The sequence below is a fragment of the Tachypleus tridentatus genome, chromosome 13, assembly GCF_004210375.1.
Source record: "Tachypleus tridentatus isolate NWPU-2018 chromosome 13, ASM421037v1, whole genome shotgun sequence".
Classification (NCBI taxonomy): Eukaryota; Metazoa; Arthropoda; class Merostomata; order Xiphosura; family Limulidae; genus Tachypleus; species Tachypleus tridentatus.
Window position 1 is genome coordinate 136,856,790 of NC_134837.1, and position 26,296 is coordinate 136,883,085.

At 29.7% G+C, this 26,296-nt stretch overlaps 1 protein-coding gene across 9 annotated transcripts in view; it reads right to left on the bottom strand.

The window, feature by feature from the left end:
* Positions 1-259: 259 nt before the first annotated feature.
* Marf (Mitochondrial assembly regulatory factor) overlaps positions 260-26,296 on the bottom strand; it is a 28,873-nt gene continuing 2,836 nt past the window's right edge. For 7 of the 9 annotated variants that reach the window (XM_076474543.1, XM_076474545.1, XM_076474544.1 and 4 more), the window contains exons 4-17: positions 26,001-26,163; positions 22,184-22,305; positions 21,177-21,285; positions 20,127-20,234; positions 17,261-17,414; positions 12,116-12,183; positions 11,344-11,465; positions 10,777-11,008; positions 9,660-9,762; positions 7,803-8,011; positions 7,061-7,216; positions 5,945-6,141; positions 3,540-3,674; positions 260-2,595 (exon numbers count right to left, since the gene is read on the bottom strand). In XM_076474543.1, the coding sequence (XP_076330658.1) occupies positions 2,526-2,595; positions 3,540-3,674; positions 5,945-6,141; positions 7,061-7,216; positions 7,803-8,011; positions 9,660-9,762; positions 10,777-11,008; positions 11,344-11,465; positions 12,116-12,183; positions 17,261-17,414; positions 20,127-20,234; positions 21,177-21,285; positions 22,184-22,305; positions 26,001-26,163 (1,948 nt within the window). In that variant the 3' untranslated portion in view covers positions 260-2,525. Of the gene's footprint in view, positions 2,619-3,539; positions 3,675-5,944; positions 6,142-7,060; positions 7,217-7,802; positions 8,012-9,659; positions 9,763-10,776; positions 11,009-11,343; positions 11,466-12,115; positions 12,184-17,260; positions 17,415-20,126; positions 20,235-21,176; positions 21,286-22,183; positions 22,306-26,000; positions 26,164-26,296 lie in introns of all 9 variants that reach the window. The other 2 variants (XM_076474548.1, XM_076474549.1) reach the window with 2 other exon arrangements.

The following is a 26,296-nucleotide window of genomic DNA, read 5'->3' on the forward strand; positions in this document are numbered from 1 at the left end:
AGTAAATCTTCAAAATTCTGCTTTCACAGCATTTAGAGGTATTTTTTTCTTATTGGCAAACTAGTACATCTGGTATCAGATCCTATCATTAATTAAACCTTGGATAATTATGCAGATAAAGTGAAAAAAATGAAGTTAATTTTCTACATGTTACAATTAGCATTTGAAGGTTAAAAACTGGGTTAAATATTTATAATCTCTCTCTCTCTCTTTGGAAAATAGTACGAGCCTATATAAAAAGCTAAAAAAACATTAAAAATTGTGCAAAGTAAATGCAAGTTCCTTTATTTCTCTACAATTACAGCACACAAGTTTAAACATGAAGCATTTTATAATGTAATTTTGCTAAAACTAAAAATAGGAAACAATAAATAAGATTTCCAAGTGTTTGTTCAATTTGTGACATTTTAACAATGACTTTTATTAATCTTACTCGCTATATTTTAATCAACCCTTAAGCAGCGGGAATGTTGTAGGTAGTAGCATCAATTGATGATGACTGCAATTTAAGAGTTAAACAAAAATATTTCATTGGAATTTTTATAAATGCTCTATATATAAATCACTTATAGGCCAAATAATTTATTTCTTGTATTTGGAAAAGTGTCAGACAATCTTAGATTAACATGATATTCCATAACTTTCTCTTACATCTAAGATGCCTAGAATACAGATTCTAATTTAATAGTTGACAAATAATTATGGTTAAAGTAAATATTTTATACTTTAGTTGTTTATCTTATATACAAGAGTAATTTCTTTCAAACTTAATACCAGGAACAAGTCTTTAAGATACCTTTACTTTTTTTCAAATTTACAATATATTTTACTTGAAACTAATTAGAAACCTTGTATATTTTCGAGTTTATGCTGTGATATGCGATGGTTTAATACCAACTTCCAGTGACCAATTTTGCATTACCTTGGGAAGTTAAAGTAGAATTAACTTTCTCATTCAGTTTCAGTAACAGTCCTATTTGATAAGTAGTTTTAGGATGTTTCTAGTTTATCATACACAAATAACAAATACATTCTACAGGGTACAGAGTGATTTTTAGTGTTGCCTAAATACTGTCAACGTTCTTCTTTGTATATAGATTTTCAGAGTTAACTAAAGTTTACACTACTCTAGAATGAGATCTTATAAACATTTACAACACATACAGAACATAGATATATCATATTTTTGGTTAATAATAAAATCCAATCTAATTTTCCTTTCTATCTATATATTATAATCAGGAAAAGAAGCCTTTAAATGAGGCTATCAGAAGATAGAAAATGAAGAAGGTTAAAAACTTACAGAATGTTTATCTATGACTATCAGAAGGATATTGCAAGCTTACAAGTAATTATTTTAATAAGAAACACAGATACAAAAGATTTCACTTAAGACTGACCACTTCCTATTTCAAAGATGATTATCTAAGTTACTGAATAAAATATAAGGATTAGACAAACAATCTATATAAATAACATTAATGTGAATGCATTACGGATGTAGATGTATAATTATCAGTAATTTAATTAACTTTACAAATTATTATACAAATATTAATACTTAGGTTCAACATGCAATCTACGTATACATTTTATGAACAATTTTTACTTTAAGAAAAAGCAGTATATATTTTACCACACACTGGTCTAGATCGTACCCCATGCTGCTTATACTGATCAGTATTTGTTTGTATCTTGCCATCTTCTTCATTATCATATTTCTCTGTTAAATTGTAGATGTAGACATAATAAGAAGTTAGAAAGTAGGTGTGGACATGATGAGAAGATATACAGTAGATGCAGACATGACACGAAGTTAGACTGTAATCATGGATACAAGAAGAATTTAGACAGTATATGTGAACACTAGAAGAATTTAGACAGTATATGTGAACACCAGAAGTTAGACAGTATATGTGAACACCAGAAGTTAGACAGTATATGTAGACAAGACAAGAAGTTAGATACCAGATAATGCCAAATATTTCAGTATATTCAAATATTTCCTTATAGTTTTTATATCAAAGGTTAAAGTGAAAATATGAAAATTAAAAGAGCAGATGCTTTTTACAAATAATTAAAATTTCATGTAGTAGACAGTTGCAACATACATTTTTGATTCTTTTATTCTCTTTTATTCACCTTTTATTCTCTATCTTAGAAAAGTAAATGTAAGAGATAAGTTAAGTCAATAAACAAATTTCATTAGCTCTTCCACAGTTTTATATAAACCAATCAAATAATCATTTCTAGTAATATGGGGTCTTTTTCTTTAAGTTGTACATATTTAATCAATAATTGTCAATTTGATTACTTCTAACTTTCCAAATATTTAGAATAGTAATGTTTTAAATAATTCACAGTGTTGATTCACATATAGTTTTTTTTAATGCAAACATCTTTTCACAACCATAGAACTAGAGCATTTAAACAGTTCATCATTAACTCTACTATCTAGATTTCTTGCTGTTTCTAGTCCCACTTCTGTGGAGTTGCTACTAGTTACACAACATTCTATTATGGATTCACTGGTCATACTGTAAATACTGTTGACTGAATGTCTCCAGCTCACTCAGTAGGTATCCAGCCTTGTTTCTGTGAATATTCAATGAAGTTCACTAGTTAGGAAAAACAATTAACATTATAAAGAAAATAAACAAACACTACAAAACTTGACAATTTTTAGTTTTATGTCCACTAGAGACTTTTAATTTTTCTATCTTGAGATTAAACCAGGTTTTTAAAATGGTACACATTTTTAAATTACGATTAATAAACTTATCACTTTAGTGTTTAAAATAGTACATAATTAGAAAGTTTAAGTATGCTCTCAATGTTATATATTAATTACAATTCTCTGGATTGGCACAATGAACCTTCTTAGATTCAATGATACATAATGATTTTCTGTTTATACTAAAAGAGATGAAATAATTATGTTCCACTTTAAGATTCACCATGAACTCTAATTGCATTTTTGCAACCCATTTTAGTGGTGAGTTTTCTTGGAATGAAAAGTTATATTTTTTATATGTCTGTGCTAATTTGTAATACTTTTTTGAATCATGTTTATGTAGAAGTATTTGTCAAGAAACAATTTTAAAAACAGCAAGTACCAGAGAAGAACAGTTAACAGTTCTATGTGATTTTAATTTTTAGTGTATTTTTATAATCTTTGTTAGCAATCCTTTGAATAACACAATAAATGTAACCTGGTATATCATAGTCACTTAAGTTTCCCACTTGCACAAACATTCTCTCTTATATAACACACAGATTTGTTAAACTTATAAATTCAAAGAGTTAAAAATCATATACACTTCTTTCCAGTACTTGAAGCTGCTAAAATTCCACAATGAAGCTAAATTAATTTACGTCAAAGAAGTAAAACATTGTATAAAAAAAATGTTAGCACTGAAACATGCCATTCCTCTAACATCTGAATAACATAAAATGTGGTAGGAAACAGTCTGTATTAACAGCTTAACACCTCTGAATTAGTTACAACAAACAAGGGAAACTTCTAATCCAAAACCCACCTGAGAAGCCTAGCAGTGGCTGAGCATTCATCCAACTTCCCCATTTCAATGTCAAGTTGCTTGATTTCTCCTTGCATGTCACTCACAACATCATCAACCAGCTGACAGAGTCGAGCAAATGTATTGCTCAGTTCCCTGAATAAAAACGTTTATTTGTCACTTACTTATTTCATTTCCAGTGGCAGATCTTACATTTCCTGTTGTATTCAGAAATGACTTCAGAAAAAATAGTGGACTTGAAGAAAACCCATAATCAGTAAACAGCAATTCTAAATGGCTTGAAAAATACCCCAAATTACATTACAGGAAACACCTTAATACATTATATCATGACTCCAAAGATACATTTTCTTAAATACTACACATTTAACTAAATTTATAACTAGATCAATAACTGCAATATAACTCCTCTAACATTACAACTAAAATACACATGTCTAAAATTACAGACATATAAAATATACAACACTTTTAACATTACAAACAACAAAATATATGTATAACATCTCTGACATTACAAAAAATATAACACCTCTAACATTATAACTATATTATACATACAACACCTCTAAGATTACAAACACACAAATTATACAGGGTGTTCGGAAAGTCACTGTGCAGTTTTGTAATCATATTTTATTCAATCTATTTCAAGCCAGCAACTGATAGCAGTGTTTAGAAACAAAATAAGAAGGATCCAGGCCTGTATTGATGCTAACAGGGGTCACTTTCAACATTGTTTATAACTGTCATTCATATTTACCTCCTGTATTCTATATTGAAACATGTCTGTTAATAAATATATAAGTGCACATTGACTTTCCAAACACCCTGTACATACAACACCTTTAACATTACAAACAAATAAATTATACATACAATACCCCTACCATTACAAACAAAATATATACATAATTACAAACACACAAAATATAACACTTCTAATGCTACAAACAAAATAAAATATACACTTCACATTATATTGCATGTAAATAAATACAAAAGTGGGCAACAACTGCCTTACAAATATAGCAGACAGAAACACTGAAAACAAGAGTTATAAAACAGTGACACTTTATTGAAACTCTGTCAGTAAAGTTCTCTTATCTTTAAGTGATTTGTTTTCATCTTCACAAAAAGCTACATGAGGGGTCTTTGTGCTAGTCATTACTAATTTAGCAGAGTAAGACTAGAGGGAAGGCAGCTAGTAATCACCACCCACCGCCAACTCTTGGGCTACTTTTTAACCAACAAATAATAGGATTGACTGTCACATCATAATGCCTTCATGGTTGAAAAGGCTAGCATTTTTAAATGACATTTGGTGAACTTTTTCAATTTTATTGCATCACAAACACTTTGACTACATCATTTACAGATAATTTATATTAAGTTTAAAAATTTAAAACCATAATATTTATGGAATACTGACAGTAACTGGAAAAAAAAATCTAAATATGTTAGTTAAATCACTTACTGATTTTATGCTATTGTGTTACAGTATCTAGTAAGTAACTTTATTTTCAAAGTAAATTTACAGTGTACTGTAGCACTCTCTCTCATTGGTTTTCTTTCTTACTAATACACATCTTCAATCAATAGATTTACAGTATTTGAAAACAAAAACGAATCACTACTCTTTCACCGATTAGTCTATTTTAAAAGCAATTTTTTTTAACTTGCTAGCCTGCACACTTACAAACAACAAATGCAGCTACACTACATTTGTCAGTCAAGGATTGTAATTTAATTTTGTCTTTATTTTTCATATTTACTTGCTTACTTGTTTGTTTAAGAGAAAAGCAACACCTGGCTATTTGCTTTATTCACAACAGGGTAAGCAAACCCAGAATTTTAGCATTGTAAGTCCATAAACTTCCAGCTGTCCCACTGGGGGACAATAAACTTTTATTGTACTTTTCCACATACAATAAAAGATTACTGTTCTTTGGTACTTTCCTCTTTGAATTATATCTACTTTTCAAATAAACATTCAACCTGTTAGATTAAAACCTTCAGAAACATTAACCATTCATTGTAGTCTCTCAATAGCTTTTATTTTTTTAAAAATATTTCAACTTAGAAACTAACAGCTTTCAATAAGCCATCATTAAATTTTTATGTTGGTTTTGTCTTTTACTTCTGAATTAATTTCCATCTGTCAGCTTACAATATTCACAACTCGTGAGTAATCACTGTATACTCTACTTTGAACCAATTTTATCTATGTTTCTGAAGAGAAGTTCAACTTGCTATCTTACAACTATGAGAAATAATTTACAATGATTGTGAAGAGAAATTTACATAAAAAGATAACCAGCTGTTATATGTATAAATTATATTTTGATGGATAGAATTAAATGAAATTATGTTACTAAATTTAATTTCAAAAAGCATGTTCTTACTGTTGAACTTGATGACTACAGTTTGCACTTGTTAGGTCAACAATTAGTTTTAGCTTTCGAGTAGCATGGTTGACATACTGTTTCTTGAAAGATCTTTCTTTGGCTTTATTTGTCCACGTTAATCGTTCATAGAGATATAGCAAACCATAGATACCAACTGTTAGAGTTATCACCTTCCATCCTACAGTTCGTACAAGCTAAGAAGATAAAGTGAACACTCATAAGAATACAACTCATACTTTGAACAAGAGCACAAAGCATTTATACATAAACAAAAATCATCACAGTGAACCAAGATTTACAGAGAATTTCAAAAACATACAGCATTGACCTATTAATGTATTCTGCAAACAAGACAGTTAGGACACTAAAAATAAACACCAAGACATACGCCTTCAGTCACCATTTACTCCACATATTTTACGACTAGAGATTTTAGCATAAATACACAATTGTTATTTCAATTCCATTCACAGGGAGTAATGTGATATGTATTTAAACACAATTTGGTGTCCATTACTTTTATACATTATTAGAAAACAATTAGGACTGAATTTAAAATACTACAAGATTACACTTTCACATAACACCAAAGGAATTAAGGCTTTAGACAAGTTGTTTGTAATTAAGCATGAAGCTACACAATGGGCTATCTGTACTCTGCTCCCATGGGTACTGAAACCTGGATTCTAGCATTACAAGTCTACAGACACATTGCTGTGCCACTGGGAAGCTAATGCTTTAGACAAACAGAATGAATCAATGCATGCATATTAACACCCATATAGTCAATTTCAGTTTGTGATTTAGTTAATAAACATTAAAATTATTTTATTTTAAAGAACTAACAAAATCATAAAATTATTCACTATGTCCTCCTAGCTAAGATAAGGTTAAAAAAATCAGGGTCTTAAAGACACAAATTTTATAGTAACAGTATACTGTACATGAAGTGTTACCTTGTTAATACAAATATGTATGTAAACAACAAAAACATACATAGCTGTGTAAGTAGCTGAAACTTCAAACTGCTAAAAGTAGTTTAAGTGAAAAAGTGGAACAAAGAAAACATATTCAAAAAGCCAATACACAACAAAATTTTAAAATATTCCTTACAAATCCTCCAATGGCCAAAGTCCCCACAGCTGTCTGAGAAGTTGGTGACACTAGAGCTATGCTTTGAATTATGGCCAAGTAATCAGCAGACGGTTGGATAAAGTGTTTTACTTCATTACTGGGTGTCTGAGGAGAGCTACTAACAGGATGAGGTATCTAGTTTCATGAACAAGGAGTAAAAATACCAATTTGAAAAGAGACAGAACCAACATCTATGTTACTAAATGAACCTTCTGTTAAGATATGCATTTTGAAAGCAACCATCTGTTATTACACGACAGAAATGACTTTACCACAATAGCACTATATCACTTATCTGTTTACTTCTCTAAAGCAACAAACATTTAGAAGATTCTGGGTGTGGGCTACCTGTCAATTAATGTACATGTAATTTCTTATATTTAGTTCATTAATAAAACTTAACTATTTAAACATTTGTTTTCTTTCCTTTAATGGTGAATTCAACAAGTCAGAATACAAGACACTTCTTGGTATGACAGATTTCAGTAATAGATCTTCACGCCTGGTGTCAAAGGAAGTTATTCTTATAAGAATCTAAGAGGTAAGTAATAACTAGGGATACTTAAAAAACATTACCAAAAATAAAATGTGGTAGAATTAGTTTCTTCATGAAGACTGTTACTGCACATAATTTAATTTTTACAAAACAAAGTTTTCAGTTACACGTGATTAAAAGAATCAGTTAATAAGAAATGACAGTAAACATTTTATACATGCTCACATGTTCTGATGACCATTTAGTCTGTTTTGGACCAAGAAAACGTCTCATTAATGATACAAGTCCCAATGAAAAGTGAAACTCTAAGTCTTCTTGGAAGTCAGAGCACAAACTGTCACAGTTCAGTCGATACAAAACTTCAAAATTGTGCCGAGGCATTATATTTGTCATCTGCTGTCTGTGTTCCTGAGGCAAGAGAGATGACATCCTTGCTGCAAATAGCGTGATTGGATTAATTCAAAAATTAGCATGATACTTTCAAAGGTCAGTAAGATAACTCTGCTGTGTTCAATAACAAAAGATCTTGTAAAAAACATGACTGGATTTCACATCTTAAAAAAATGAAGAAAAATGACCCAAGTTTTGAAGAAAACAGAAAATTATTATTTTGAAAAAACAATTCAGAGTTTAATAGAATATCACCATGAAGAAAAAAATTGCAAATAAGTTAGTTTCTCTCCACAGACACACGCTTAACACACAATTTTTAAATGTACAAGTTACACAGAACAGACTATAAGATTCTAATTCTATTTTAATTGAAATACATTTTCCACAGAGGAATCAAAAGGATCACCGAGCATTTGTGATGTTAAACTACTTCAAATATCATAAAAACAAACATTAATCATGAGTCTTAGGTTTAAATTTTGCTACACTTAATGAGAAGAGCAGTTTGTTCAAATTTACCATGTATTTCAGTTCATTGAATTTAATATAAATAAAGATTATGTCTCATTGAAGCTTAAGTCATAAAACTTCAGAAATTTATCATACCAGCTGAGAAATAATGATAAATAAGAAGACTTCATAATTGATAATGAAGCAGATTTTAATAATTGCCACAGAAAATCCAGTAATAAACACTTGAATTTCCAAAATTCAAGAAATGAATGAACTGTACATAATATTGTGGACAGTAATAACTAATTCATAACAGTAGTACCAAAGTAAGAGTGTGTGTGTGTGATGTGCTTGTTGTATCACTTGCATCTCATCAGGCACATAAATGCTATTCATATATAAAAACATTTATAATCCTAAACTATAATTAATATTAAATCAAACTTGTATGGATTTCATAAACTTATAGTATAGTGGGGCTGAATAACGAATAGGGATTAACGACTTATTCAATTACTGTTATTAACGTGCATCTAAGTTCACCTTTTTGCTAAAATAAGGGATCCATAAGGGTGTTAGATGTTCTCTGTTCTTTAAGTAAGAAATTAAAAAACAATAGAGGATAATATACACTATTTCAAAGTAAATATTCTCCCATTAGCTTTATTGGTCATCTTTATCTGGTCATCAGATATTAGTATTAGGACTATTAAGTTTTTGTTAATACTACATTCTTTATCTAGTCCCTTATAGATTGTCAAGAATTAGAAGAATGTATTATAATAACAGTATTCCAACAACACCATGTACTTCATCTGTTTCCTCAATCCAAAGTATATCAGGTTGGCAAGAATACAACAAATACAACAGTTGTTGGAAAACTTTTATATAAGGCATTTGTTACAACTACCAAGGAATAGATAAATAGTATTAAAAATATAATAGGCCTAATACTAAAATTTAATGACAAGTATAATTGATTATAGTAATGTTTTATCAGCTTGATAAAAAAAGGCATTCACACTACAACAATTACTGTTGTAATAAATTGCATTTACGAAATGGAAACTTTGTGTCACATCTACCATACATGCAAGCATTAAGAGTTAGTAACTTTGGTATTTTAGGTTCTTATACTGTATCATTCAGACCATAACAGTTTGATGATGCACAAAACAGGTTCCTAGCAAGCATACATAAACACATGGAGAAAGGTAGTAGAAAAAGGAAACTCACCTATCATTTTCTTCTGAGAACTTTCAACATTCACAGCTACGGTGTTTGACAAACGAGCTCGTAGATTACTACCTAAGCCTTCTTCCACGTGGGTGTGTAATTCCTAGATTTGAGTTTATTACACTTAAATACACGTTTAGGGTTTTTTTCCTTAAAACTAGTTAAGTGTATAAGAATCCAATCCATCAACAAAACTTGACCACTGAAGATACACAATAAGTATTTCATTAAAATGTTAACATTTTTACTTTTCTCAAGCTCACCTCTAAGAAAAACAGTTAAATATGTTTCATGTGATCCTGAACAAAGTGTTGAAAATACAATGTTGCTATCACAACTGGCAACTTTGTCATAATCAATTTGGCAGAGAATATAATGTCATAAATAAACTGAAACCATTTTTTTAAATCAGCAGCAGTACTTCTCAAATGGTACATCTGAATCAGTTTCTGAACTAGATTAATTTTTGAGCATGGGAGTAAGTGAATTATTACCTTTAATGGTATATCTTAAAACTCCTGATAATAAAATGTAAACACCCATTAAAAACGTTATGTCTACTTCACTAACAGAAGTTGTTTACTATTGTTTAGAGTATATTTTATGTTGTTTATCTGCATGAATATTGTGCTTGAAAGTTCTTAAATCTTTAAGAAACAATTATCTGATAAAAAACATGCAGTTTAGAAAACAAAAGTTAGAACATTTGTATAGGAGTGAATAAAATTTTAAACAATTCAATTACACTGCACAACAATTTTTTTGAAAAGTTTTGCTTCCTGAAAAGTTTTTGCTGATTGTGACAGGTACCTGGTGGGTATGCACAAATATAGTTTTGGTTTTGCTTCATCATGTAGGAACTCTGAGAAATAGACAGTTAACTGTTTACCAGCAATAATGTATTTAATTGCATTTATGTTTCTAATACACTATTAAGTTTAACATAATTAAAAGTGTTTTGTTCCTGATCTTTGTTTGTATTCAATGTACTGTGCTCACCACTGGTTTCAAAACCCAGTATTTATTTACTGTCATGCCTGTTCTTTTGTTGTTATTTCATGAGAATAATTAATTAGTTAAAAAGTAATTGATTAATAAGCTTTAAAATAATTCATACTTTTTTGTATATGCTGAGAACCAAACTATCTGGATGGAAGGGTTGTCCAAATTCATTAACAAGAACATTTAACCTGTGAATTTCTTCATTCAAAGCTTTAGCCACTTGCTGCTCGACTTTATCCACTAACTGTCCAATCTGATGTTTCACTTCATCTGTCAAAAGGTAAAGTTGTTGTTGGGTAAACTCTTGTCTGTCCTTCTGTTCTTTTCTTAACTCTAATTTTTCCTTTCTATCGATACAAATCAAAATACCATGCTTAAAAAAACATTTACAATAGAATACCTAGATTTTATTGTACTTTAAAAGACCTTAATCTTAATGTAAAATAAAACAGCATTTATAATAAATGGAAATGCTCTTAAGACAGTATTGCATACAACTGAAACACACTACATAATATTAATCTTACATAGTCAACTAACAATTTATCTACACACACACCAATAACCACACTCACACAACTGAATGATTATTAATATGTATGAAATGAATATATACATACATATTACATACATGTGAAATAAATCAGCATAAAAAGAAGACAATTTTATTCTAATATCTTACTTCTTCACTTGAGAATTCTCAAATACTGTATCCATTATTTGCCTCAAAGCTGTGGTAATGGATTTTCCTTGCTGAGTGTGCTGTTCAAATTTGGTTTTCACAGCAGACTTCGATAAACATTCCTAGAAAATTAGTTATACTTAGTTGTTTTGAAGGTTTCATACCAATCAAAATGTATTCATTCATTGTTTGTGCACTTAAAAACATTACAAGACAATGTATTATAAAATCAAAGCAACTACACTATACAGTAAGAAACAGATACGACTTTATAACACTGGTCTCTCTGCAATAGCCAAAAGCTTTTAGAGAAGAAAAACATAATTAAATGGAATATTAACAACACAACTGGATAAGAACTACATGGGAGTAGAAAAAAGGTAAAATAAACTTTCTACTTCCATCTAAATGATAATACATTCAGTAAACCTAACAAAGTGGTCAGCACAACTGAACATCCCTCTACTGAAACGTTCAAGTAGTTGATACAAGTCTTCATGGCAAACACCTTCACAAGGGATAATAGCACACCAATCCTTCTAATATGAAGACCAAGGGTTAAATCTTAATCACTGTGAATACAGTCCTTCTAAGAATTTTCCTAAAGACTAACAGATTAGCAACTCATATTAGTAGCTGGTGATAAAAGACTATTAGTAACAATTAGTCTCAAATAATCACAAATACAAATTCTAACAACAACAAATCTACTTTTACATTAAGTATACATTAGAAGAAAATTGCAGCACACAAAATTAAATCTATACTTTACCTCAAATTTTCTTTCAAAATCCTGAAATTCAAAGCAGCGATTTTGGAATCCTTCAGCCAGTGCTCCAGCTTAAAAAGGAAAGAAAAAATACTGAGTGTATAGAAAAGCAATTACAGAATTCTATAAGTGGGCTTAATAGAAGAATTTAAATTTATATACACTTGTTTAATTCTCACAGCAAACACGACCTCTGTTCACCTATAGCCCAGTTTTTTAAATGAAAATTTTAAAATATTCACTAACTTAATATAGAATTAAAGGTTTAACATACACAATCTTGATTACAGCTGCACGAGTTTTGAAAAGATTTTGCTTACAAACTGCTACAAATGTTTACATGACTAATTATAAATTTGAGTGAAAAAAATGTTTTAACTAAATCCAAATTAAACACTTTTTATGAAATGGGCTTTGAATAGTTCCATTAACTGATTCTTATCAACTAAGAACAACATTTTACAACAGAAATTAACTTTAGTTACAAATATATTTCTATATTTTAAAGTGTGAACTGACACCCACAAGAATGCTGTTGGTGTTCATAACATATTAAAAGTATTAATATAGAAAATGAGACCACACTGCTGGGGAATATATCAAAAACAATACAGCAACATTTTCAGTTAATATATTAAAACACCAAGAGGCAACATTACTGGTGAATATATTGAAAGATCTTGAGGCAACATTACTAGTAAATATATTGAAAGACATTACTAGTGAATATATTGAAAGACCATGAAGAAACATTATCAGTGAATATATTGAAACACCATAACACAACATTACTGATGAATATATTGAAAGACCTTGAGGTAACCTTAGCAGTGAATATATGGAAAGACCATGATGCAACATCAGTGGTGAATACATTGAAAGCTCATGAGGCAACATTAGCTGTGATAATATCGAAAGACTATGAGGCAACATTAGCTGTGAAAATATCAGAAGTCCATGAGGCATTATTAACAGTGAATATATTGAAAGACTATAATGAAACATAATCAGTAAATATATTGAAAGAGAATGAGGCAACATTACTGGTGAATATAATGAAAGACCACAATGCAAAATTAGCAGTCAATATATCAAAAGACCATAAGCTAACATTACTGGTGAACATATTGAAAGACCATAAGGCAACATTATCAATGAAATTTTTGAAAGATCATGAAGCTACATCATTGGTGAATATATTGAAAGACCATGAGGCCACATTACTGGTGAATATATTAAAATACCATAAGGCAACATCAGCAGTGAATATACTGAAAGACCATAAGCTAACATTACTGGTGAACATATTGAAAGACCATAAGGCAACATTATCAATGAAATTTTTGAAAGATCATGAAGCTACATCATTGGTGAATATATTGAAAGACCATGAGGCCACATTACTGGTGAATATATTAAAATACCATAAGGCAACATCAGCAGTGAATATATTGAAAGACCATGAGGCAACATTACTGGTGAATATATTGAAATACCATGGGGCAACATCAGCAGTGAATATACTGAAAGACCATGGGGCAAAATTACTGGTGAATATAATTACAAACACATTCTATCCCACAGTATGTTACGAGTAAAAAATAAAACAGGGCTACATTGAAAGTGAAGGAGGCTCTACCAAATTTACAAAAATTAAACAAACAATTAGCAAGGTACTACTGAACTTATGCAATCTGACTTGCTGAACCGTTGTAATAAAAATCAGTAAAGTGGTTTGTTTATTAGACTACACCAAAAGGCAGTGTTTACTCTATGATGCAACCTCTTCCTTCTTCTGACAGTCATGTTTTTCAGGATAACAATGTACTTACCAGACTAAAGAGAAGATAAGTACTGTTTTACTAAGCATACAGAAGCTTTTCAGAGTCTGCTTAAGTGACATATCTCTATTTCATCAAACCATTATCGAAATACCAACCTTTAATGACAAATTCCTGCTCCAACATTTTGCAGCAAACTAGAGGTACTCGCAAACAAATGTTGAAAATTTTCAAAACCATTTTGATTCTTCTCTAAACTGAATTACTATAAGTTCATGAAACCAGATACCATGTTCAATCTTTCTTGGCATGTGTTCCCATGTAACTTTGATATGCAAACATATGCACATCTACAGAAAGTGCACAAAGTTGTTGCAGTTATACTGAAGAAATAATATTGACTCAAAATTAAAATTAACAAATAGAATCTTCAGCAAATGTGGTGAGCTTTTAGTAAAAATTACATATCTGCTGTACACAAAACATTAGGTGTGTTACTAATGTCAATGTGTGAATTGATGTCAGTCCAACTCGGGATATGAAGAGGTAAAAAACAAGATGATGTCAAAAGTAGAATGAAAAATACTTTTGTCCATTGTACACTTTGCATATTACACAAACCTCTAGAACCTTTGAAATGTATATCTACAGTTTTATTTCAGTATTCTGATAATTATTCCCCTCTATCCCGAACACTGTTGGATCAGCAGTGTAAAAATAAAAAATGGATAGCTGATAACACTGACATTAAATAGAAATACATAATGTGATGTTGAGTGGCACTATGTAGATCACAATTAAGACATGTCCTCTTTTTATCTCAGTAAGGCTAGTATGAGTATTAATACACCAGCTGTCCCGAGATACATTTTTTACTTCAAGTGGGTTCCTCGTCATCATGAAACATCTCCTTTAATCTCCACCTGTACACTTAGAGTTAGCAATAAAATCACCAATATTAAAACTTCTGTTTTAATAAACATCAAAAGCATTTTAGATTAAAAAAATCAGAATTTTTAATTAAATATTTTTCTTAAAATTGGGCTTTCTATATATTGAGTTAGTGTTGACTGCTCATAGTGCAAACTGATTTTCAATTTAAGATTATAATAATTTTATTCATCTAAAAACTATCAAATATCTTTTGTATAATCTCTAAAACTTTCTATATAAATATCAAATGTTTTCTTTCAATAAAACTTTATACTTTATTTACTAATTTCTCTTCTCTAACTTTATATGCATTTGGTGAACTTTACAAACCTTGCAACCACAATAAAATTTTACATCTTATGTTATATTCCCTTGGTTTTGATAAATCAAAGTATAATGGTAAAAAAAAAGTTTAAAATGGAAAAGGAGTAGTAATATTCTACAGTTTTTAACACTGACCATAAAATTCAAACTTACTTCTCCTGAGGGTTTGTATTTCTAACCTTTTCATATCTATTTCTTATGTTTATTTTACTGTTAATGGCTGAAGTAGAAACCTGTCAAACATCACTCCTACCAGACGTTTTAGATGACCCCATAATATGACAACTCACAGTAATGTCAAGAAAACCCACTTGTAGAGCAAAATATATATGTAAAAACGGCTCATTTTGGTTGAGAAAATTTTTTACATATAGGAGCGAACAACGTTTCGACCTTCTTCAGCCGTCGTCATCCCGACATCAGCAGAAAAATAACCAACATTTGGCAAAAACTAGTAACAAAATATGACATTCCAGTTAAAACTAAATTGATTCAAAAACCAGGCACAAAACTGAGGTCTATACTATGTAAAAACTACACTGACAAACACCACACCAACATTATTTATAAAATACAATGTGATAACTGCCTTGACTTCTATATTGAAGAAACAAGTAGAAAAATAGAAACCAAATTCAAAGAACATAAAAAGTCACCTTTACACGTTTTCAAACACTAAAAGTCAAATAAACACAACATAACCATAGAAAACACTCAAATCTAAATAAAGAAACAAACATAAACAAATGCAAAATTAAAGAAGCCTTACTTATACAACAACAAGCTCAAAATAAACCAATACAAAGGAACACCTTTATACCTGTATTAAAAATAATATAATAAATAATAATAATAAAATAAATAATATAAAATTATATATTCAAATATGTAAACACACCCTCTACATTCCAACACTCAGTTACACAACCTCTTTCAAACATGTGGTCAGCTTCTGGTCAGTTACCTCTTCTTTTCTTTGTGAACCTGACGATGACTGAAGAAGGTTGAAACGTTGTTTGCTCCTATACGTAAAAAATTTTCTCAACTCAAATGAGCCGTTTTTACATAAATATGACAACTCTGATTGCAAAGAATCATAAATGGTGCAGTAAATAGACATTTTCAACAGAGTTCATCATAATCCCAGCTCCAAAAACATAGTCAGAAATATTTAGTACTTTGTTAACAGTACAGTAGTTCCAACAAAAATTGTTTAAAGCAATTTGAAAAGTATAAGAAAATGTTTATGACATATCTCTGAACAAGGCCCTAGCTGATCCACTGAATTCAGTGGGTATTTGATTGTTAGTTATTCTCCTGGAGTAATTGAAATTTAGCAGTGCAGATGTACAAAAAATTGTAAATGCTTATAAACCTGTATATATATCATTACTATTTATTGATAAATTTTTAATTTTTAGTTATTTTTCCTAAACATAAAACAATAAAAACAAAATACATAGAAAAATAATTATTTCTATACTTGTGATCTTAAAAAATTGATTTGTACATTGTACTTTCTAAGTCACTTTGTGAGCCTTATATTCTTAAATGTAGAGGGGAGAGACAAATTTCAGATATGCATTTTATCAATTTTTTTTTATACTAATACACGTAAAACCATTTCCATTTTCCAAACTACACTGTATATGAGTTTAAAGAATTTCATTTCTGTTCAGAACAATGATTAAATCAATAGACTTAAATATTTTCACTGAAACAACAGCTTCCTCTTCAAGCCAATTAGAAATAACTGTTAGACTTATGTAGTTTGAAGAGTGCTTTTTCTATTGGTTATAAACCTGTACTTAAAAGAAGAGGTGAGTAAAAAAAAATATAAAAAAATCAAAAGAATAGAGTAGTTCATTCCACTATTAATCAAAATAGACACTGTATGTCAGGTGTAACAAACTATAAACTGAGCAATGTACATTAATAATAAACTTGTTTAATTAACTTTTTGGAGTAACTCTCTAAAACTGTGCATCACAACCTCTTTGACTCATCAGTGGCAAGAAGGTTAATACATCATATTATTAGTCTTTTTACATGATAGAAATTCATTCAGAACAAAACAATATAAAAAGTAAACTGAAACTATGTAGTTTACTGTGTGGGGGTAACCCTTGCTGAATCTTCAGTCGCATCTGAACCATCTCTCGTGCAGACACAAAAAATACCCGGTCTTCAGCTTGCTGTCTTGTACACACATTTAGTTCTTCGACTAGGAAGGATACAGTGCGGTCTAGATGTTGTTTTCTCACCTAGAATGTTTAATATGTATACGTAGGTACAAATAAACCTACTCTTTTTAAAAGTTCTTTGTGACAAAGTAAAAAAAAACAACCAAATAAACAGAAGAAATGCAATTTAAGATATACACCAAGAGTTTTCTTTTTATAATGAAATTTTCTGAAAACTTATAAGAAAAATTCAGAAACAAATTTTTGAATAACAGCTTTAAATCTATCAATAATGTAAGGTGCTAAAGAAGTTCCATAATTTAATTACATTCAAGTTATATAAACAATGTAACTGTTAAACTTGAATATGAAAATACCAAAATACAGTAAAAAATATACTCAGCCTACTTTGATATATTCATACATCCCAAAATATAACAAATGCTTTGTTTTATTCTTGGTAAAACTCCTGTAGTTATATGATGCTATTTTTACTCACGAGTTTCTGACTAAAGAGAAAATAATGAGTCATTTATACCCACAGCTAACTCTTGGGTTGCCAGTTTATAAATGCTCACTGTCAAATTACATTAAAAGCAAGCACAAAGGTAACATTAAGGACCTAAAACGGACTGTCACATTACTGAACAACAAATAGGACTTAATGTAATCTCAAACACATTATTTGCCACAGACATCAAAATTAAAATTCACGTTACAAAAGTCAAGTTGATATTAAAATGCTCTAAAGCATTTCATACAATTAAAATGTTATAAAAGAAAAGGGATAGGGTCAGACTTAGAATGGTATCCTATGAATTATGGAGCTGATAGTTGTTGAAAGGAGATAGGGTCTAATTAGGAATGGTACTCAGTAAAGTACAGAGCTTACATTCATCAGAAAGAGACAGGACAGGATCTGATTAAAAACAGTACCCTCTAAAGTGTGGTTGCATCTCAGAAATTAGTGTTGGAAATCTACACAATATTAATGGCACTTTGACTGCTGAGGCTAACAGACAGATTCTTAGTTATGCTGTTTTTCATTAGAAAAAAAGACTATCTAGAAGGAATTCACCTTTCAGCAACACAATGATCCCAAGCACACAAATGTGATGAAACAAATAAAATAATCACACCATGGCTTGTTCAGCATAATTTCCTGACACAAATAAAGGCAATATTCATTTATATGAACAAAGATAATATGGCACACAAATTTAGCTGAGCTGCAGGGAATAATAAAAGACATTTCAATTAATATTTAATAATCATAAATTGATAACTTACTACACTATAAAAACAAGATGTACTGCTATGTTTAAAGCAAATACAAAATATAAGAGCATTGCAGAATATATTTCTGAAGTTGTTTTGGTCTTTTTTGTAATAAAGTATTGTGCTTGCATATATGTTAAAGGTTTCTTTTTAATAAAAGGTGAAATTGAAGAGAAAATCTTTGATGTAGAGGCCTAATGCATTCTTTGATTGGCCGTACCTTATGCCGTGTTCTGCTGTTTTACCTATCCAAGGCTCACTGGCACAACTTGGGTCAGCAAACCAAAGAAATACAGTTGGGTTTTTCACAATGGTAAGTGTACACAATATCTATTGGGTTTTAAGACCTTTTTTAATTCATCACACAGTAACTTAATTTAGATATTTGAATAATGCCAGATATTGTGTCTAATTCCTTATTCAATATTACACAGCAGATTAAGTATTTAACCCTCTTGCCATGGATATTCTTTACAAAGCATTCATGAAGTTTCTGGTATCTTACATTCAAAACTTAATTATACTTTTTTTGTTTAATTTATACTAATTAGTTAAGTATAGGATCATAGCTAATAATCCATATGTTAACAGTATATTAGTTTTAAGTTCTTAATTTTTATAAGGCAGGATTAAGACAAAATTGAAAAGAGAATCTGTAATGTAGAGGACTAATGTATGGTTAATTAAAAAACTATTCAAATTCCATAAAAAATGTATTATACTAATGAGAAAGCAACCATATAGTTGCATTTCATGACTCCTTCATATCTATCAATAGTGTATTTTCATAATTACTTCATAATGCTTCAACAAGTTTCCAAAGCAATTAAAAATGATTTAAGAACATAACCAGTATATCTTAATAGCAGTGCCCATCATTTTGTTTTTCTGAAAACATTATATTGTCACTTGCAAGCTTCTGTGAAGACTAGCTTGGACACACATTCATTTAATGTTTAATTCAACATACAAGTCTCTAGTGGAAGACTATTACGAAAAGGTCAGCTCTATAAAACATGAGAAAATCTACAGATAAGTTAGTGTTAAGGAAATGTAATTATAAACATTAAATTGCTTAGTAGCTTTGACTTAGAATTTTCAACATGAATGATAATGTGTGTGAGTGAAGGCTACCTAGACCCTTGTGTTGTAGGTATAGTCATTCCTAATTCTGAATTACTAATCAGGAAAACAGTCAGCTGACAGCATCTGCCACCATAAGGTGCTTCATCTGATATTGCATCTCAAATCCTGGAACACTTTTATTCACAGGCTGATATGCTAACCACATAACCTTTAAAAATTTGAGGTTAAACCAATAAAAAAAATCACTGGAATATAAATTGTGTTTCAGGGTATGTTAGCTATTTTATCAATAATTTCTGAAGTAATATTATTCAACAGATATAAATATTTAAGTATTTAACTGTAATGCTCAAAATTATTATTCAAAAATGTCTTTAATTTAATACTCTCAAAATATCTCTTAGTTTTAATATTTACTGTTCAACCTACCTTTTCTAGAAAGTCAGGTTCAGATGCCGAAGCATCCCATCGGTTATTAAGGATAAAGATGTTTGGTTTTGACAAACGTTCACTGACCTTGTGGAAAAAATTCTTTTCCTTAGAAAGTAAAGCAAAAATTAATTGTTACACAAAGGAGAACCCAAGTTATTTTGTCATCCGATTTACTTGTTGCCTTTCAATACTATGAATGAAATTTATGTGAAAATTAAAACTATGAACAATAGCATAATGATGGTTATGGTACTGCACCAAGATAAAAATTAAAAATAAGAAACAGGAATTATTGAATTTAACACTACTTGCATGTGAAGTTCAAAATATACACAAAGGAAAACATTGTAAATTAATTATAAATTTACAATTGCTTACATTTCTAACTTAGTAGAGTACGTTTATTAGAATCAACTCACACTAGTTACCTGAAGTTAAATAAAGTATTCTAATTGACAAGAGCCAATGGTTTAAAGAAACTAATCAATATGAGACACTTGTAGCTTTTTGCACTTTGCTAATTCACTATATCAAATCACAGATAATTTTGAGATGAAAATAGAGATGATCTATTAATAAATTGTGACAAGAAAAAAAAAAGAGTTACTGACATCTACATAGGAAAGAAAAGAAAAATTAACCTCAGGAAGTCTAAAATATAAATAAGTTTTAATCACATATTAGGAAATGCATACAAAATCTTGGAACCAGCCCAGACACTTTGTGTTTAAATCTAATACAATCCAGTTAGTGATGATAATTCTGGTCTAAGAAATGTTTTTCTTTAGACAGTAAACTACTCATACAGAGCTTTCATTTTTAAACAGGTAAAAGCTGATATCAAGTTAAAGAAATAATAGAATTTAATCCGATTAGAAGTAATATATGAGCTAAAATGTCCTTAGACATTTTCCACATAGCTGCACACCTATGAAAAGGAATAGTTTCTAAATTAACTATAAGATGGTAAATTCATTTTATATATACATTTAAATGAAAAATACAATAAAACATATATTCATCATATGACACACCACAGACACCTACAGTCAGCATTAATGTAGATTCAGCATTAGCAACCAAAACAAATACATCAGCATCCAAGCAGTGTTTGTCAATCCAATCATCAAGGTTTGGTGAAACATCTATGCCTGGGCTGTTAAAAAGATTATGATATCTTGTGAATAATTATGCATACATTAGTATACTTACGTTTTTATGACAAAAGTGTAACACCAATTCAACATATTTCAAACATAAACCTATTCGACTATAAATATGAATATTTAATAGTAATGTGGGGTTACATCCCACACTAGGATTATATAAATTATTACCAAAAAACTTGCATGAAACTTTTCTTGGGCAATTATTTCTGACATTTAGAAACTTTAAAACAGTTACAAATTTAACATTAATGTGTGTGTATAAAATAAAAAAAAAGAAATACACAAAACTTACTAATTACTAAAGTAATTATAAACAATAAAATCATTCAAAATATTAATTTTCAACTACACAGAACTTGCACAGTGAATGGTATCTGATAATCAAAATCAACAAAAGTGTTAACTTCTCCTCTTACTTGAGTTAATCTAATGTAAATGTTTTTGAAAGGCTACCAAACTTTCATACATCTTTCATTTTCATTATTGTGATTTTATTTTTTGTAAACAAAGTTTGTTTGGGTAATGTCTTCCATACTATCCAGCTAATTTTTTTTATGTTAATTATATAGTTACCTGTTATTGTGTCTTGTAAAATTCTTTGAAAATATATATACACAATATTAGAAGTAAAAACAAATATTTGGCAGAAAGAATAATAAAATCTTTGTCACTTGTTTCAGATGACTAGCTTTGTACAATATTAGGGCTTGTGAATACAATAATTGTTTAGCCTATATTACAACCTGATCAGCTAATACTGTATTCTCTGACTCCAATCACAGTAATTCAGCTTGTCAGCTGAAACACAAAGATTTATCTTTCATCGTGTCTCAAAATAAATTACGTACAATGTTTAAAAGATGGAGTATTTTTTATCAGTCTCACCTATCAAGTAACACCACATCATCTCTCAAAAGCCTGTACTTGTCTTTTGGCCAGAATATACGAACCAATGTGCTGTCACCCAGTTTTTCACTGTTCAATGCATGAGCCAACTGAGCAACTGACTAGAAAGAGTTAAATGTCCAAGCCTAACCAAACATCATACAAAACTTATTTTTTTATACTCAATAAAAGAGCAAAACTACTCAAATACACTTACATTAGGTCCTAAAAACAAACACGTATATGAACAAATACATGCACAAGGCAGAAATAATAACTGTAAACTTTTTCACAAAAAAAACAACTTTGAAACCTAATCATTTTTTTTCTAATTATTAACATATTAAGCTAGAAACAACAGACAAATGTAAAAAGAAAAAGATATTTACAAATCACCATTTATGAGATTAAAAAGAATATCTCTTAGTCTTCAAAAACAAAGGATTTAAGTTACTAAAATAAAATAATAACCTAGGAACCACTTCTCTGGGTTTGCCTGTACTTTAAATAGGGAAAAACAGTACACGAAAGCTGCTACTTCCTCCAACACATGAAAGGCAACAAACCTTCAAGCCAGAAGCAGTACTTTTCATGATTTAAACAAAAGGGAGAAAAAACAACATAATTTTCATAATAAATAAAAAATAAGAAGTATCGAATTAGAGATAAATCTCAGCTAAAGCTTAAGTGATACACAGGAATTCTTCAGTGATTTGAAACTCACACAATTAAGCAACATTTAGTGGCCAATCTGGTCTTGTGATATTTTCATACAAATGTTAAAGATGAGAAATAATGTTACCATTATTGTAGCAAACTACATAAATAACAGTTTTTTTAGAATGTTATCCTACATAACATATAATACATTTCAAAAAAACTTCTCTTTTATGATACAGGCAATTAAGCAAATTTGGCAGTAAACATTATACTAGTAATCCAATAATCACTCATACAGAAACAGATTATAATTATATCATAAAAAATATCAAAGGAATAAAAGAAAGATTAAAAAATTCCACTCAAAATAATAAGGAAAGTTAGCTGTAAAACCAACAAAAAACATTGACAGATTATACCATACAAATACTGCAATAACCCAATAAACATGTAAAAAACAATATATGTTGGTAAACTTTATGTTTCGTTTACATTTTATGTCAAGTTAATTCATACTATTTTGAGCTCTTAGTTATAAATATAACCATGTGAAACCATACCTGTCACTTTCTAAGTGGAAAAACATCAAATGGGTGCATGTTTTGTTATATATAGCAAAGCCAGAACAGACTATCTGCTATATCAGAAGACTTACCACTAACTTACCAGAGACATCTTTATCAATAAATGTCAATGATATTCCAGTCAGTGGTAAAGCTACAAAATTCTCTTAAGAGGATCTGAGGACATCAAACCCAAAAATGTATTTGAAAACTGAAGTGTTTGTCACACTCTACCCAACAAACTACAGATGTTTACACAACCTGGCTTGTTAGCAAGAAAATGTTTAGAACTTGTAAACTCATGATAATGACTCTGGGTGCAACATCTAATCTGAGAACATACAATTAAAATACACACAAATAAAATTAAAAGTAGGGAAGTATGTATGGTGTCATTATGAGTAAGAAAAGGGAGGGTTATAAGTAGCACTGTACCTGTCTTCCCTCAAAGCACCATCTTAGACAACAGTGTTTATGTGTTAAGATTTTGTGTGTGAATTTGATCTTTTTTTTTTTTATAGATACTTATAGTACCAATACTGTCACATTGTTAAGTTTCAATATTTGGTGCAGATACTCAGGTTTTGAATATGTTACTAGATCTAGTGTCTCTTTCTACATAACTCTATTGATTTGTGATTTTTGAGCAATCATTTGATTCAGCCTTTTGTTGTAGAGGTGCTTGGTGGACTTCACATGTTGTGGAATAGGTTTAACCACATAGTCATTGAGACTCCCACCAAGACCACCAGATTCATTCAGAATTCTATGTACCTAACTTCATATATGAGTTTAAGAAGATCATTCAACTATTTTGATTACTTTAAATACACGCCACAACCTTTATATCTTATGAAATCAATGCATTCAAATATAAAATACCACAAACCAAAACAAATGTATGCAAAGCACAAGTTTTCTCCTTGTTAAAAAACTCACCTTTCATCAACAAAATCTTCTAATTTTGTAAAAGTTTGTTGTACTTTTGTACATATTTTTTATGTTGCTTCAAAATTAAGTTTCAAAAAAAGGGAAATCTGTCAAGTTACAATTAATAAAGAATCTCATTTAATTTACATGTTAATGGTGTCATTACTAATTATTTTGGTTAAAATTAGAATGATACTGAGGGAAAAGTTAATCACATATATGAAATAACAAGAAAAACAAATACAGTAAAACCTGTTTAAGGCAGAATTGCATGGGACAGAGTAAAATGTCCAGCTTAGACAGTGAACATGCATTTCCTCAATTATATATAATTTTTGAGCGAAACATTATACTTGCTTGACTCAAAGGAAGCAAGATGTTTATAAATAAAGTTATTATACTGTTTATGCTATACTTATCAGAATAAGAACAAAATCAGACATTCAAAATATACATAAGTACACAAAATCTTAAATCACATTTATTGAAGAAAGTGTCCAATTTCAACTGTTTCATTTTTTTTTTTTTTAATGGGCTTTCTCATGCAGTTAAAAGAGAAAGCCAATTCTATGGCCTTTTCATGAAGTTCATTTTACCCCTTTATTTTTGCATACAATTTGATAGAGTTACTTTTGCAATTCTATTATAGATTTTAAATCAATTTCATCAGTTTCTGTCAAAACATTCTTGTCAACGTTCATAAAACTTTTCGCATTCACAGAATCATCTGTATCAATCTTCTCAATCAGAGTTTGGATTTCACTAGAATCATCATAACAAACAACTTATAAAAAATGAGGGTGTTAAGTAAATTTTCCTTAAATTTTAAAATTAGGGAAGAGAGGAATTTATTTTTTCGTGAGAATTATTCAAAGAGTAAAATTTTGAACTTAAAAGACAAATATATTTCTACAAATCATGAATATAATTTAAATGCAAAAATAATGATGGCAGAAAAAAGAACAGAATATATTTAACCAATACTTACTGTAATAAAAATGTTCAAGAACTTATTTAAAGAAATTATTAATTAAATAAGAAATTAACATTTAATCAGAAACTTTTTCCCCCTTACTCAGGTTCTAATCCTAGTTATTGACAGATGAGGTAGGTGAAAGATAGTTTTCCGTCTGCATAACGCAGATTCTGCCACATAGAAGGCCTTTCATAAGAGAAATATTAAGATTATACTGGAAAATTTTGATATTTCCAGCTTGTACAAGTTTTCATCCTATGCAGTTTCCAGGTTAGACAGGTTTTACTGTAATAGGTATATACTTTATAAAAATAACTAAAATATATTTTCATGGTACATATGTACAGGGTGGCCTGTAAGTTCCTATCCATCCATATATCTTATGTATTTAGTGTATCTGTGTGCTGTCCCTCATTCTCGCTGCATAATATTATGCAACACCATGTTCTGTTCAAGTTCAAGTGTAAATGGGCTTACATCGGCTATATTTCTCTGAAGAAAAAGAAACAAATTTATAATACATGCATAATTGAATATAACATAATAACATATGGATGGGTAGGGACTTACGGGCCACCCTGTACATTATTATATCCAAGGTTTTAATTTCACAGTGCACTAGGATTACATGATTTTTAAATTCCCCTTAAAGTTAGGCCCTTCCTGACAACATTATATAACTACATACTTGAATGTTTTGTGGTTCACTGAATTCTTCTGTTAGAATGTAAGGTTCTGGAGTATCGGCTCCTTCAACTTGCAGGAAACAGTTTGTAGTGTGACCAAGGCCACTAGGTAGGATCTTGTCTTGTAGCAGAGCATTAATCACTGAGCTCTTTCCATTGCTTGTTCTATAGGAAGGTTTATATAAATACACTTCAAGGGATTTTACATTATACACACACAGGATAAATAACTAATTTTATACTTTAAAATACACCTCAGCCAAAACAAATGTTACTTAGTGTAAAATTGTAACCCCCA